General features: G+C 35.5%; 1 protein-coding gene across 9 annotated transcripts in view; it reads left to right on the top strand.

Moving 5' to 3' along the window:
- MYCBP2 (MYC binding protein 2) overlaps positions 1–15,543 on the top strand; it is a 256,043-nt gene that overhangs the window by 74,535 nt on the left and 165,965 nt on the right. For all 9 annotated transcript variants that reach the window (XM_081550023.1, XM_081550022.1, XM_081550021.1 and 6 more), the window contains exons 14-17: positions 1,696–1,854; positions 9,621–9,825; positions 11,678–11,823; positions 12,078–12,179. In XM_081550023.1, the coding sequence (XP_081406149.1) occupies positions 1,696–1,854; positions 9,621–9,825; positions 11,678–11,823; positions 12,078–12,179 (612 nt within the window). The remainder of the gene's footprint in view (positions 1–1,695; positions 1,855–9,620; positions 9,826–11,677; positions 11,824–12,077; positions 12,180–15,543) is intronic.

Below are 15,543 nucleotides of genomic sequence, written 5' to 3'. Positions count from 1 at the left end.
GGTGGCCAAAGTATTGGAATTTCAGCTTCAACATCAGTCTTTCCGATGGACATTCACAACTGATCTCCTTTAGGATGGACTGGTTGGATCTCCTTGCAGTCCAAGGGACTGTTAAGAATCTTCTCCAACACCTCAGTTCAAAAACACCATTTCTTCAGCACTCAGCTTTCTTTATAGTCCACCTCTCACATCCATACATGATTACTGGAAAAACCATAGCTTTGACTAGACAGACCTTTGTTGGCAAAGTAGTGTCTCTGCTTTTTAATATGCTGTCTAGGTTGGTCATAACTTTTCTTCCAAGGAGCAGGCATCTTTTAATTTCATGGCTGCTTGCTAAAATCCTCTTGGCTAAGGCTGATGGAAACTTCTGCATTTATTCAACAAATATTTATTGAGAACTAACAATACATCAGGCATTAGTGGACCAGACAGACATGTCCCTTTCTTTTTGAGGATCTTAGAGACAGATGGATGGTAAAGAACTTAAATAGTAGAGATCTAATGGTTATGTATATAGACTCAGATCCTGGCATGACCACTTTTTATTTGGCTAACTAACATAAATTATGTAACTTTTCAGAGCTTTCCTTTTCATTTTTCTTCTACCTGTAAAAGGAAGCTAATGATAATACCTGCTTCATATGGTTCTTATAAAGTAATAGGAGATAATTCTTATGAAATGCCTACAGCAGAGCCTGGCACATGTAAGGGCTCAAGACATGTCGGCTAGTATTATGAATAATAGTAATACATACTATGTCTGTATATACACATGCCTTTTTCAAGTATGCTAAAAACTGAAAGTGGGAGTTTTTGAGGTATGCTTCATTAAAAGACCTAAGTTAGTGAAAGGGAAGGTCACCCTTAGGAAGTGATATCTGAGCTTAATAATATAGAATAGCTTTCCAAAGTGTGATGTGAGAATTGTTTTATTTGTAATTTAAGTAAAACAAGTGTTTCAGCTTTACAATGTTTTTATTTTAGTAGATATTAGAAATACTCCACAATCTTTGAATTTTTACTGTTAATGCTACTGGATAAGGTTAAAATACTTTAGTCAAATTTAAAATTGATACAAAAATATTAAGATGATATGGGTTGCACTTGTATTTGGCAAGTAGAATGATTGTAATATGTGAATAAGCGAAATTTAGGAGCTAGCTGTCTGTTGGGTTGTGGAAGAATGCATTGTACATTATAAAGGATTGAACAAATAAGTGCTTTGGAAAATCTCACAGGTTTCTGTAGAAACAATGTTATTTCAGAATACCCTGCTGCGTGTTTTACCCTGTTTTGCTGAGGCAGGTCAAAGCAAGTAAAGTACGTGTTTCAAAAACTCTTTTGTGCTCGGGTCAGGAAAGTTTGAAATCTAGTAACCATCCTAAGCATTGTTGGAGCTGCTGCCACTGAGAGCAAGCATTCAGGAGAAGCAGGCCTGAGCTAATGCCAGAGTGAAGGTTTGTCCCAAGTTTGGATGAGAACATTTTAAGATTTTGAAACTTTGTTACAGAACTATAAAATTAATTTACAGATACCCTGCCCATCTTTTGGCCACTATTTCCCATTTTGGGGTTATTTTATCCTAGAAATGAAAAGTTCTGCATCGCAGTGGTCATTTTGCATTACTGATGATCTACTAGGCTCAGAAAGGCTTTTTAGTTGTTTCTTACCAAATTTGTTTCTTTCCTGTAGGTTTGGTAACAGATCTGAAGGGCCATTTTGTAACTCAGGTAGCTATGGGCAAAGCTCATACGTGTGTCTTAATGAAGAATGGAGAAGTTTGGACATTTGGTGTGAATAATAAAGGACAGTGTGGACGAGACACTGGTGCCATGAATCAAGGTGGGAAAGGTAGGTTTTAGTGTGTGGATATAAAATTTTGTGTTGTCTTTTCAACAGTTTTTCAGAACACTATGGTAAAGAATCTTACTCTTTGCAACCAAAGTGGCTTTTGATTTTATGCTTATAAATTATGAAAACTACTAAATTTCTTCATTTCTTTGACAGTCTGTCACTCACTGGAATAATCAGTATACTTTAGACTTCTGATTTCCGAGCAAATGAGCTTATTTTACTTGTATGGTTTCCTTATTTTTATAACAAATGTAATACTTCTTTGATTTAGCATTTTTAGTAACTGAATTATCCCAGAAAAGTGCATTTTTGAAGCTGTTTGTTATTAGGTCCTTTTATACCCCATGTTTCAGTTATAACAATTTTTGGCAGCAGTCTATCTGCAAATATTATCTTCCTGTTTAACAGCAGGTACTACCTGTGATTTAATCAGTTCTTGACAACTAAGAATTCTTGACAACTAAGAGTATCTGTAGGAATACTTGACCCTTTACCAAGAGTGAAATTGTAGGTGCTCCTTATATAGTGTATCCTTTGCCCCAAGACTCAGGCTGTCGAAGGGGAATGAGAGGAGTTAGTCCTTTGCTGTGCTTATTGTGAATTTCTTGTTTGATTTTTGTGTGTTGGTTATAGTTGTGTCTACCTCATTCTTACTCTCAGTTTTTACTTCTAGCTACTATCAGTGTTGCCCTATAATTTTCACTACAATTTCTGGTTTTCTCTCCCTAATTTTGTGTGAATGGAGAGTAGGGAATAGAGACATACTATTAGAATTAGCACTGAGCTGTGTTTAAAGCATGAATGGGTTTGAGCGTTATTTGTATAAATTAACAAAAACAAGTTTAATTCTTTTGGGACCTTCTTGATGGCAGGCTCATCTGGATTTCAGGGGCCCTCTTATTTTTTTTTTCCTTACCTTGTTTATGGGCTTCCCTGGTGACTCAGATGGTAAAGAATCTGCCTGCAATGCAGAAGACCCATGTTCAGTCCCTAGGTCGGGAAGATTTTAAATACTTAAATTTTTAAAAGAGCAAGTCTGCTAGAGCATATTGATACTAAAGAAGAGGGAAGAACAAAACACAGAAATTAATTATTCCTAAATGGATTTTTTTCCCTTCTTTCTGAACTAGTGAACCATAAATTTGGATAACATCTATTAGGCATAAAGGAGAGAAGCAGCTTAGTTTTCTGTATGTTGTATAAATGTCAATTCAAGTTATATTTTGTAAAGAGTCCTGAGCCGAACAAAACTGTTTCTTTATTATTCTGAAACTCTTTCATGAAATTTTGGAATATGTTTATACCTATGCTCTGAATTCTTAGAGTAAATTTTGTAATAACCAAAATGAAATTGTTATGTTGTTTTTGTTTTTTACTTAATTTAAATTAAATCCACTTTGTTAGTAAGTAATGTATAAGAAAGCAAACTGGTAGGGTAAGATCAATAATGAATACAAGTTGCAAAGAAATAAAGGATTTTTAAAATCAAAAAAAAAGAAAGGAAAAGTATAGAAAATAATATTGCAGTGTCAAAGTTGTATATCTACTGCGTCTTACCATTTTTCAGTAAAAAATATATTTATAGATGAGGTTATAGGTCAGATTCAAGTGTCCGACATTCCCCTTCTAAGACTTTATACTTCATCTGCATCCAGTATTAATCATGATCATAATCTTGATTAATATCCTTTCAGTCATGTTCCTCTATTTTTACTTGTTTTTATATATTACATGCTCATATTTTATAAGTGCAAATCTATTTATGTTTTTCTTTTTTTATTTTTAATCTCACCATTGTGTTTGAAATATAGCCACTCTGGTACATACAGATCTAGATGATCCGTGTTAATGGCTGTGGACTACACCACACCACTAACATGTCGCGCTTTATCCATTCTCCTGCTGATAGTTTATTTCTAATTTTTCACTATTGTAAAGAATTTTAAAGCCTCCTTTGTTCATGTTTCATGGCAAAAATGTGGGAGACTCTTCTCTGTGTATCTTCTGTGTTGTATGTTTCAGCTTCAGTGCTAGATTTTTCTTGAGAGAGGTTGTACCACTGTATATTCTTACAAGTAAAGTCTCATTTTCCATATCACTCTAATACTATCAACAGGCTGGTTTTGTTCTTTTGATGGCTATGACAAGCTTTTTCATTGTAATTTTTTTTCTATTGAAGTATAACATACATGCAGAAAAATTTACATAGCATAAGTACACATCTTGAGTTGTCACAGAATGAACACATTCATGTAATCAGCACCAAGATTAGGAAATATTACCAGCACCCCAGGAAGCCCCCTTTCATGTGCCTCTCCAGTTACTATCTACCTCTCTGCTTAACACTGCCATTTACTTTTGTATATATTTTGTTTACATTATATAAATGGTATCATGTAGTATGAGCTCTTTTGTGTGTAGTTTCTTTTTGTTCAACTTTATGAGATTCTTCCATGTTGTTACCAGCTAGTTATAGATTGTTCATTCTCACTGTTGTATAGTATAACATTGTGTGATTATACTACAGTTTTAAAATCTTTTCTAGTATTATGGACATTGAGATAGTTTATAGCTTGAGTTATGTTAGTGTTGCTGTGAACATTCTAGTAAATGTTGGTGAAAAAATGAGTCCCTTTTTTTTGATATTTAACTAGGAGTGTAATTGCTGATATTCTCTTGTAATTTACATTCCCTTGATATTAATAACAAGTTAGATTCTCTTCAAACTTTTCTTATTTGCCTGTCATTTGCTTTATTGATTTGTAGGAATATTTTGTATATTTATTGTATGCGTTGGAAATATCTTTAACCAACCTGTGGCTTATCGTCTACATTTTTTTATGGTTTCATTTGTTGTATTTAATTTTTAAATTTTGATGACAAGTTCTTCGTTCTTTTTCTTTATACATTTTTGCTTTATGTAGTCAGATCGGGACCTTTGTCTACCATATGAATTAGAATCAGTTTTTTTACTTGTCACTGTGATTGAGATTGCTTTGAATTTAGAGCTTGATTTGAGCATGATAGTTATAGTACTGCTGGGATGATTAAATAAGTAATATACATGTACAGCCGGGTACAAGTAAATGCTTCAACATATTTTAGTTATTGTTGTTAAAAGTATGGCACATGACTTCTTAAGGATTGCTTTATTCTAACTCTTGGCATAGTTATTCAGTCTTGGACATCTAATTTCTCAGTGTGTCCATAGCTTAGAAGTGGCAAAAAAAAAAAAAAACAGGTTACATAATGAGTTCATTTTTTTGATTAGACAGACCTGTACCACATCTGAGTGTAAATGATCAGAGAATAAGGTGGACTAAGAATAAGAGATGAAGTGAATAAGATATAACCTTGTGTTTGAGGATCTAGGTCTGCTCGGAAAGACAAACATAAAAAATAATTATTTGCTTCCCACAGATTTGCTCTTTCATTTTATGGTCTTGTAGTACTTTATGTTCTTTACAATTCTGTCATAGTTGTGTATTTATACTTTTCAGTATGGTTATTTGATTAATGTCTATTTTTCTTACTAGCTTTCAAGCTTTGTAATTGTCACTTATTATCATAGTCGTCCAAGTCTAGAGCAGAGATTTGAAAACTGTAATCTGATGCCTTAACTTCTCAGTGGCCTGTTTCTGTATGGCCTTTCAAACTGAGGATGTATATTATGTTTATAAAAGGTTATTTTTTAAAACTATGAGCCATGCCATGTAGAGCCACCCAAGACAGACAGGTCATGGTGGAGAGTTCTGACAAAATGAGGTCCACTGGAGAAGGGAATGGCAAACCACTTCATTATACTTGCCTTGAGAACCCCATGAACAGGATGAAAAGGCAGAAAAGATATGACATGGAAAGATGAACTCCCCAGGTCATAGGTACCTAATATGCTACTGGAGAAGAGTGGAGACATGACTCCAGAAAGGATGAAGAGATGGGGCCAAAGAAAAAACAATGCTGAGTTGTAGATATGATTGCTGATGGAAGTCAAGTCTGATGCTATAAAGAACAGTATTGCAGGGGAACCTGGAATGTTATGTCCATGAATCAAGGTTACAGTGGAAGTGGACAGACAGGAGATGGCAAGAGTGAACATTGACATTTTAGAAATCAGTGAACTAAAATGGACTGGAATGGGTGAATTTAATTCAGATGACCATTATATCTACTACTGTGGGCAAGAATCACTTAGAAGAAATGGAGTAGCCCTCATAGTCAACAGGAGAGTCTGAAATGCAGTACTTGGGTGCAGTCTTAAAAACAACAGAATGATCTCTGTTCATTTCCAAGGCAAACCATTCAGTATCACAGTAGTCCAAGTCTATGTCCCCAACCGTAATGCCAAGGAAGCTGAAGTTGAATGGTTCTATGAAGACCTACAAGACCTTCTAGAAATAACAGCAAAAAAAGATGTTCTTTTCATCATAGTGGACTGGAATGCGAAAGTAGGAAGTCAAGGGATACCTGGAGTAACAGGCAAGTTTGACCTTGGAGTACAAAATGAAGCAGGGCAAAGGCTAACAGTTTTGCCAAGAGAAAGCACTGGTCATAGCAAACACCCTCTTCCAACAACACAAGAGAAGACTCTACACATGGTCATCACCAGATGGTCAATACCGAAATCAGGTTGATTATATTCTTTGCAGTCAAAGATGGAGAAGCTCTATACAGTCAGGAAAACAAAATCAGGAGCTGTCTGTGACTCAGATCATGAACTCCTTGCAAAATTCAGACTTAAACTGAAGAAAGTAGAGAAAACCACTGGACCATTCAGGTATGACCTAAATCAAATCCCTTATGATTATACAGTGGAAGTGACAAATAGATTCAAGGGATTAAATCTGATAGACAGAGTGCCTGATGAACTATGGATGGAGGTTCTTGATGTTGTATAGGAGGTGGTGATCAAAACCATCCCCAAGAAAAAGAAATGCAAAAAGGCAAAATGGTTGTCTGAGGAGGCCTTACAAATAGCAGAGAAAAGAAGAGAAGCAAAAGGCAAAGGAGAAAAGGAAAGATATACCCATCTGAATGCAGAGTTCGAAAGAATAGCAAGGAGAGATAAGAAAGCTTTCCTCAGTGAACAATGCAAAGAAATAGAGGAAAACAATAGAATGGCAAGACTAGAGATCTCTTCAAGAAAATTAGAGATACCAAGGGCACATTTCATGCAAAGAGGTGCACAATAAAGGATAGAAATGGTATGGACCTGACAGAAGCAGAAGATATTAAGAAGAGGTGGCAAGAATACACAGAGGAACTATACAAAAAAGATCTTTATGACCCAGACAACCACGATGGTGTGATCACCCACCTAGAGCCAGACATCCTGGAATGCGAAGTCAAGTGGGCCTTAGGAAACATCACTATGAACAAAACTAGTGGAGGTGATGGAATTCCAGCTGAGCTACTTCAAATCCTAAAAGATGATGCTGTGAAAGTGCTGCAGTCAATATGCCAGTAAATTTGGAAAATTCAGCAGTGGCCACAGGACTAGAAAAGGTCAGTTTTCATTCCAATCCCAAAGAAAGGCAATGCCAAAGAATGTTCAGATTACCACACAATGCCACTCATCTCACACACTAGCAAAGTAATGCTCAAAATTCTCCAAGCCAGGCTTCAACTGTACGTGAACCAAGAACTTCCAGAGGTTCAAACTGAATTTAGAAAAGGCAGAGGAACAAGAGGTCAAATTGCCAACTTCCACTGGATCATAGAAAAAGCAAGAGAATTCCAGAAAAACATCTACTTCTGCTTCATTGACTATGCCAAAGTCTTTGACTGTGTGGATCACAACAAACTGTGGAAAATTCTTAAAGAGATGGGAATACCATACCACCTGACCTGCCTCCTGAGAAATCTGTACGCAGGTCAAGAAGCAACAGTTAGAAATGGACATGGAACAACAGACTGTTTCCAAATTGGGAAAGGGTTATGTCACCCTGCTTATTTAACTTATATGCAGAGTATGCTGGGATGGATGAGTCACAAGCTGGGATCAAGATTGCTGGGAGAAATATCAGTAACCTCAAATATGCAGATGACACCACCCTAATGGCAGAAAATGAAGAGGAATTAAAGAGCATCTTGATGAAGGTGAAAGAGGAGAGTGAAAAAGTTGGCTTAAAGCTCAGTGTTCAAAAAACTAAGATAATGATATCCGGTGCCATCACTTCATGGCAAATAAATGGGGGGAACAATGGAAACAGTGACAGACTTTATTTTCTTGGGCTCCAAAATCACTGCAGATGATGACTGCATTCATGAAATTAAAAGATGCTTGCTCCTTGGAAGAAAAGCTGTGACGAACCTAGACAGCATACTAAAAAGCGAGACGTTACTTTGCTGAGAAAGGTCCATCTAGTCAAAGCTATGGTTTTTCCAGCAGGCATGTAGGGATGTGAGAGTTGGACTATAAAGAAAGCTGAGTGCCGAAGAATTGTTGCTTTTGAACTTGATGTTGGAGAAGACTCTTGAGTCCCTTGGACAGCAAGGAGATCAAACCAGTCAGTCCTAATGGAAATCAACCCTGAATACTCATTGGAAGCACTGATGCTGAAGCTCCAGTACCTAGGTGAAGAACTGACTCATTTGAAAAGACCATGAAGCTGGGAAAGATTGAAGGCAGGAAGAGAAGGGAGTGACAGGATGAGATGGTTGGATGGCATCACTGACCTGATGGACATGAGTTTGAGTAAGCTCCAGAAGTTGGTGGTGGACATGGAAGAGTGGTGTGCTGCAGTCCATGGGGTCGCAAAGAGTTGGAAAAGACTGAGCGACTTAACTGAACTGCTTTTTTTTAGAAGAGTGACAAAGACTTATGTAGCCCCCAAAGCCTAAATTATTTACAACCTAGCACTTTACAAAAAGTTAATTGATTCTGCCATAAAGGAATGTCTGGGGCGTAGTTGGTGTTTAATTTAAAAAAATAGTTGAATAAATTCTAACACAAGTAAGCTTTAAGTGAGATATTTACAGGCTTTGAAGAGATAATGACTTACCTGGAAAAAATTGTAAGTGTTTTCATAGGAAATGACCTTGGAGCTGAGTTTTTGAAGGAGTTTCTCGCCAGATGAGATAGGAAGAGGCATCTGATAAATGAGATATAGAGATATAGGTAGAGCAAAGATGAGCAAAGGCCCTGAACCTGCAAAAGGACACAGGATGTTCAGAAAGCAGAGGGAATTTGAATTCAGGTGGAATGTAATTTGCATAGAGGAAATGAGCTTGGAGGAAGTTGGGAGCCTGTGACTGACTGTATCTTGCTAAGCAGTTTTGTTCCTTTGAAGACCTTGGAAAAGGCATTAGAGGTTTGTAGTTTGTGAAGTCATAGGGTCAAATATATATTCTAAGAAGCTGATTTCTAGCAATGAGAGGCTATTGATTGACTCTAGAAATGAGTGTAGGCAGCCTTGGCTTAGAATGTGGTTAGGACACTTTCTTTGGTCTGTTGAATGAAAGTATTGGTGGTGAGGATGGACAGGAGGGACTAAAAATCAGAAAAACATTAGGATTAATGAGTGACAGATAATTACAGTTAAGAAATACTCCTGCCATCACTGCCTCTTTTTGCAGAAAGGAAATGAAGAGAGCATTTATTGGTGGTTCCTAAATTAAATGTTATTTTTGTTGGTCTTACATTTTATCATACCTTTGTATATTCACTTGGATTAGTTTGTGTTATATATTTTTTTAATGGGGAAGTAAAATTACCAGTTTTTTAGACATAGATGAAAATCATAAACTGATCTTTTAAATAGGGTTTGGAGTTGAAAATATGGCAACAGCAATGGATGAGGACCTGGAAGAGGAGCTGGATGAGAAGGACGAGAAATCCATGATGTGTCCTCCAGGCATGCACAAGTGGAAGCTGGAGCAGTGCATGGTATGCACTGTGTGCGGAGATTGCACCGGTTACGGGGCCAGCTGCGTCAGCAGTGGGCGTCCAGACAGAGTCCCTGGAGGGTAAGAGAATGTGTAATACTCGAGAGAGAAAATAATAGTAGAAAATATGCCAAACCCTTTTCCAAAGTTATACTATTCTGTTGCGTTGTTTCTTACAAAGCATATTGGCATATACCTATAATTCTTATATTTATTTTCTATTGTAATAATTTCTAAGTCATTCTTATTCTATTTAAGGTGCTTCTCTTTCATTTAATTTGTTTAAACCTTTATTTCCCCCTCTCAAGTCCTTAGTTCATTTTATTACTTAAATTTTTATTTCACAAAAAAATGTACGTAGGTTTTTATATATTGATGAATCTGTTTCTATGGAGTGTATCCCCAGGACTATTATTGCTTGTTTAAAAAGTATTGGTTTTTGTTTTGTTTTTGATGGTTGTTTTTGTTTTGTTTTAATTAATTAATTTATTTTAACTGGAAGCTAATTACTTTACAATATTGTGGTGGTTTTTGCCATACATTGACATGAATCAGCCATGGGTGTACATGTGTCCCACCATCCTGAAGCCCCCTCCCACCTCCCTCCCCACCCCGTCCCTCTGGGTTGCACCAGAGCGCCAGCTTTGAGTGCCTGCTTCATGCATCGAACTTGCAGTGGCCATCTGTTTTACATATGGTAATATACATGTTTCACTGCTATTCTTTCATATGGTCCCAACCCTTGCCTTCTCCCATATAGTCCAAAAGTCTGTTCTTTACATCTGTGTCTCTTTTGCTGTCTTGCATATAGGGTTGTTGTTACCGTCTTTCTAAATTCCATATGAGTTAATATACTGTATTGGTGTTTCTCTTTCTGACTTACTTCACTTTGTATAATAGGCTCCAGTTTCATCCACCTCATTAGAACTGACTCAAATGCATTCTTTTTTATAGCTGAGTAATAGTCCATTGTGATGTGTACCACAACTTCCTTATCTATTCGTCTGCCGATGGGCATCTAGGTTGCTTCCATGTCCTGGCTGTTGTAAACAGTGCTGCAATGAGCATTGGGGTTCATGTGTCTCTTTCAATTCTGGTTACCTTGCTGGTTATTTTTTTAAAAAGATGAATGGTTTCTGTTTTCACTAATAGCAAAAGGCACACTTTTGAAATACTGCCATAGTGGCTCATACAATTCTTTAATATTGTCAGCTCAGTGGATGTAAAGTGATATCACATCATTATTTTCATTTATATTTCCATGACTCACATTTTTCCTGGCTTTTAAAATATACTCTTCTCTGAGTTTTTTCTTTAAAATCTTTGCCTGTGTTAACAATTGGAAGGTGTTCTCTGAATATTCTTAGTGTTAACCATTTTCTGTTTTCTCTGCAAATAGTGTTTCCCAATTTACTGATGATCATTTAGCTAAATTAGCCTATATTCTATAATTCAGAAGCACTTAACATTTTTTATATGCAAATATGTAGTTTTTGAAATTGTTGAATTTTCTATCTAGACTAGAAAGGTGTCTCAATTTCTAGTTGATTATATGATACCTTAAATATTCTTCTAAAACCTGTTTTATTTCCTTAGATTTTAATGTCAATAGAAATGGTTTTGATGTGGGGTAGATATCCAACTTTATTTTCTTACAGATTATGTAGTCAATTGTACAGTCATTACATTTGAATTGGCTACCAGATTTATCATTTATTATATTCCCTTATATATCACAACCTATTTTCTCAGACTTCTATTTTAATTATTCATCTATTCATACCTTTTCTTTAAAATTGACAAAGTCTGGTCTTCTGAAAGGGTGATTGCATTGCGGACTCATTTAAGCTAATCTTAAAACTGCAGAAAAGATGTTACAGAGTTTTAAGGAAAGAGAAGGACTCCAGCTAATAATTAATTTATTTGTTTTTAGGATCTGTGGTTGTGGTTCTGGGGAATCTGGCTGTGCTGTATGTGGATGTTGCAAGGCTTGCGCGAGAGAATTGGATGGTCAAGAGGCAAGACAAAGAGGAATTCTTGACGCAGTGAAAGAGATGATACCTTTAGATCTTCTGTTAGGTAGTAATTCTGATAGTTTAAACAATTCCTTGTAGACATGTTAAAAAGCTAAGGTAATAGTTGATTATGTGATACTGCTTGTTTGGTAACTGACAGTTGATCATTGATTAAGGGATGAGTTGTTTTTTTGCTAAAATTCTTGCAGTAAAAATCATTTGTGTTTTAGACAATGTTTTTGTTAGCTTATTCTCTTGAATTTCATTTAGTTCTGTCATATCTATTATAAAACTAATTGATTGATTGTCATCATCCAGCTGTCCCAGTGCCCGGGGTTAACATTGAAGAACACCTTCAGTTACGCCAAGAAGAAAAACGGCAGCGTGTAATCAGGAGACACAGATTAGATGAAGGAAGAGGTAAGATGTAGTTGCAGAGAAAAATATGTATGAAAATCTACTTTCTTACACTGAGACCACTTAGAAGTTTATAAAATAGGCTGATTTGGTAAGAAATTAAAATTAGTGACATTCTAGTAACTTATGAAAGTAATGTGAAAATATTCCAGGTATTTACAATTGTGCTAATACATACATTTATTTTAGTAGTGTGTCTATGGCGTAAGTCAGCCATGTTAAGAATTGTGCCATATGACAAGCATTAAAAACTATTATCAATGGCAACTTTTAAAAAAAACAAATTCTAGGAACTCTCCTTCACCCATATTTAGACGCATCTACTTAACTATGAATGCCAAATTAGTTTAGTATTTTAAGTTCTGCTTTCTTACACATTTATAGTCATAATCATTTGAACATGGTCTTACCACTCTTCCTTCCAGTTTAGTGCATAATTACACTTTTATGTGTCTTTCTGGAAAACAGCTTATTCTGGTTATGTACAAGAAGGGTAAGTTTGAGGGTCTGCAGGTTTTAATTGCAAAGATAGATATATTATTTATTTTTCCCTATTGTTCCTGACCATCTCTCAGCCTGAAAAATATTTTTAACAGTGATTATAAATATTTTAGTATATATCCAACAAGCAGAGGTAAATATAAGTATTACTAAAGTTATTGTTGTCCAATAGATTCTTTTCTTTGTGGAATTAAGACATATTGTTACAAAGGTCTGTGATTTTACTTCTCTGCTGGGTAAAATCTTAATTAGAAATATTTAGTGATATTGTCTATTTTAATATTTATTAGAATGGCATGATATTTGATACAGGAGATAAAACCTTTTACTCATTGAACCATCATTACAAACTTTTTAGGCATTCCGTTTTTATAATATAAAAGGGAGTAAGTATAAAATGTGTAGCACACATAGTAAATTCTTTTTAATAAAAATTCAGATCATAAAACATCTGCTTAGAACTTGAAAATTGTTCTTTATAGTGTCTAATAAGCAATGTTGAGAAATTGATACAGTGAATATTTGCTGTTAGTTTGGCTTTTTTTTACATAAAGTCATTGCCTTCAAATGATATTTTAATGAGACTTATGTAAATATATGCTGTTATTTACATTATTATAAATGTATGGGAAAATTGCATATTAAATGTTTTGTAGAGAATGTGGTAAAATTTAAGTTCTGATGCATGGTAATTAAGTAATAATTCCTTTTATATTCATAGTGTGATTTAATCAAGCTTAAGTATCAGTGATGGATTTACCACCTGTTTTTTCTTTCCTTTTTTTTGGAGATGTTAGGTTGAATCATACAAAATCACCTACAAAACCCTCACTTTCCTATGATCAAATCCTTATGATGACATTTAATTACTTGCCTAATGTGTATCTTAGTAATTTTTTACCCTCCTCTGTCAAAAGATATTCTCTTGGTACAGTATATTTCTGTATATCAGAAGCAATAAAAGAACATTGATTATGTACTGGTTATTCAACAAAACTTTGTGATTGCAGAATATTCTTTTGCATATATTTTAAAATGTATCACGGACCTTTAAAACATACACTCTAACCCTTTCAAGTTTAAAAAAACTCCTTTATTAAATATTTATGGAAAGTAGATTATTGTATTTGTGCTTTAACAAGCTTTCCAGGTGATTCTGAGGGTGCCAGAGTATGAGAACCGCTACTCTAGGGCAGTAATGTTCAAAATTTGTTCCATGGACCTTCACCCGCAGAATCACCTGGGCCTCATGCCTTCTGCCTGAGGGTCTTCAATACAGATTTGAGTCACATGCACAGCATTCTAGAATTCCTGTTTGGCACATTGCTAGTGAGGGTTGTTAGTCTTGTTTTGTCTTCATGAGGAACAGGAACGTCAAATAAATTTTTAGTGTTCCAACTGCCACACATATATAGTTGTTAGCAGCCCGCGCCACCACCGCCCCCACCTTGGCTTCTGCTTGATGCTTTTTAGATAACTAAAAGCAGTCTGTTGGTAATTAGGCATGTTAGTAGTTGGCTTTACCTGTTTAAATTTCAGGCTTTTGGGATTAGATTAAGTTAAATTATTTTACTTGATTTCTTTATCTCATCCTGTTTACCAAGTTTTTGTTAGCTGTTTTGAAATTGATCAAAAATTTTGGCCCTAGCTCTAGTATTAAAGCCTTACTCATCAACCTCAGGCCTGTTGGTGTGATTTAGCTACTGTTTATGATACCAACTCTTCTGTTGCTATTCTGCTATTCTGTTGCTCTTCTGTTCTCTTCTTTTGAAACCCCCAAAAGCAGTGTGGTCACTACTTTTTTGATAAAGTTGGAACTTTGTCTTTAATTGTTTTTATGCTATTATTCTTCCAGGTAATACTTTTCTTACATATATATTCTTAGGTACTGATAGTATTCATTTACGGATTTTATTCCAGTGGTGTTTGTGATAATTTTGAGTTTGTGTTTTAGATGAGACAGAGTTGATTGATATATAAGTCTCTGAGACTTGTTTAACAAGTGGAGTGCTTGTTCAGTTTGATTTTTAGTAGAACTCTTAAGTCATCAGGTCTCCTGGGTGATTATATCAGTGCTCTTGTCTTTACATTCCTTCTCAGCACTCTGTTGTAAGGAAAGCTATGCTCAAATAATGCTGTCTACCTTTCCTTCTTTCTTCCCCGCTGCCAAATGTCAAATCAAAGTTTCATAATTGTAAACTGTTGATAAACGTGTTACGTCCTTTGCCTGGGACAGTCCCATTTTATGCCTCCCATTTGCCTGGGACAGTCCTGTTTTATGCGTATGGTCTGGACATATTACTCACAGTGCCCTCTTTTGCTCCCAGTAGAGAGTCTCATTTGAGTAATATGTTTTATAATTAGCCTAGCTATATTGCATGGTAGTTGAAAGTATGGGTTCTGAAGTTAGACTTTGGTTCATATCTTGGCTTCTTAACTTTTACTTGGAGTATAACCACTCTGAATCTCAGTTTCCTTACCTTTAAAATGAGAATTGCAACTTAAGTAAGGATGAGGATTAAGTGATATGCATGAAAATACCTGACATATATACTGAGCCCTAGGTAAACATTTGATGGTGGTAATGATGGTGATGATGAGGATGCTAGTGATGGTGCTGGGCTATTTACTAAACTTCTGTTCTCTTTGGATTTGATTCTTTTCCTTCTCTGGCTTCTACTTGGTTGCTTTCCTTGCAACCTTGGGATGCTCATCACAAAAATTTTGATTATTATTAACAAAACCCACTACATCTTCCATAAAATAAAGTGATTCCATTTTGATAAGGGAAAAAATCAATTTCCCATACTTACAAATTAGAATGTAAAAATAAATGTGTTATAGTCTCTCCAGTTTCAGGGGGATT

The sequence above is a fragment of the Giraffa tippelskirchi genome, chromosome 12 (genome assembly GCF_054371585.1).
Source record: "Giraffa tippelskirchi isolate mGirTip1 chromosome 12, T2T-mGirTip1v1.2.pri, whole genome shotgun sequence".
NCBI classification, from domain to species: Eukaryota; Metazoa; Chordata; class Mammalia; order Artiodactyla; family Giraffidae; genus Giraffa; species Giraffa tippelskirchi.
Note: the sequence above shows the minus strand (reverse complement) of the source record. Positions and strands in the feature narration are given on the sequence as shown.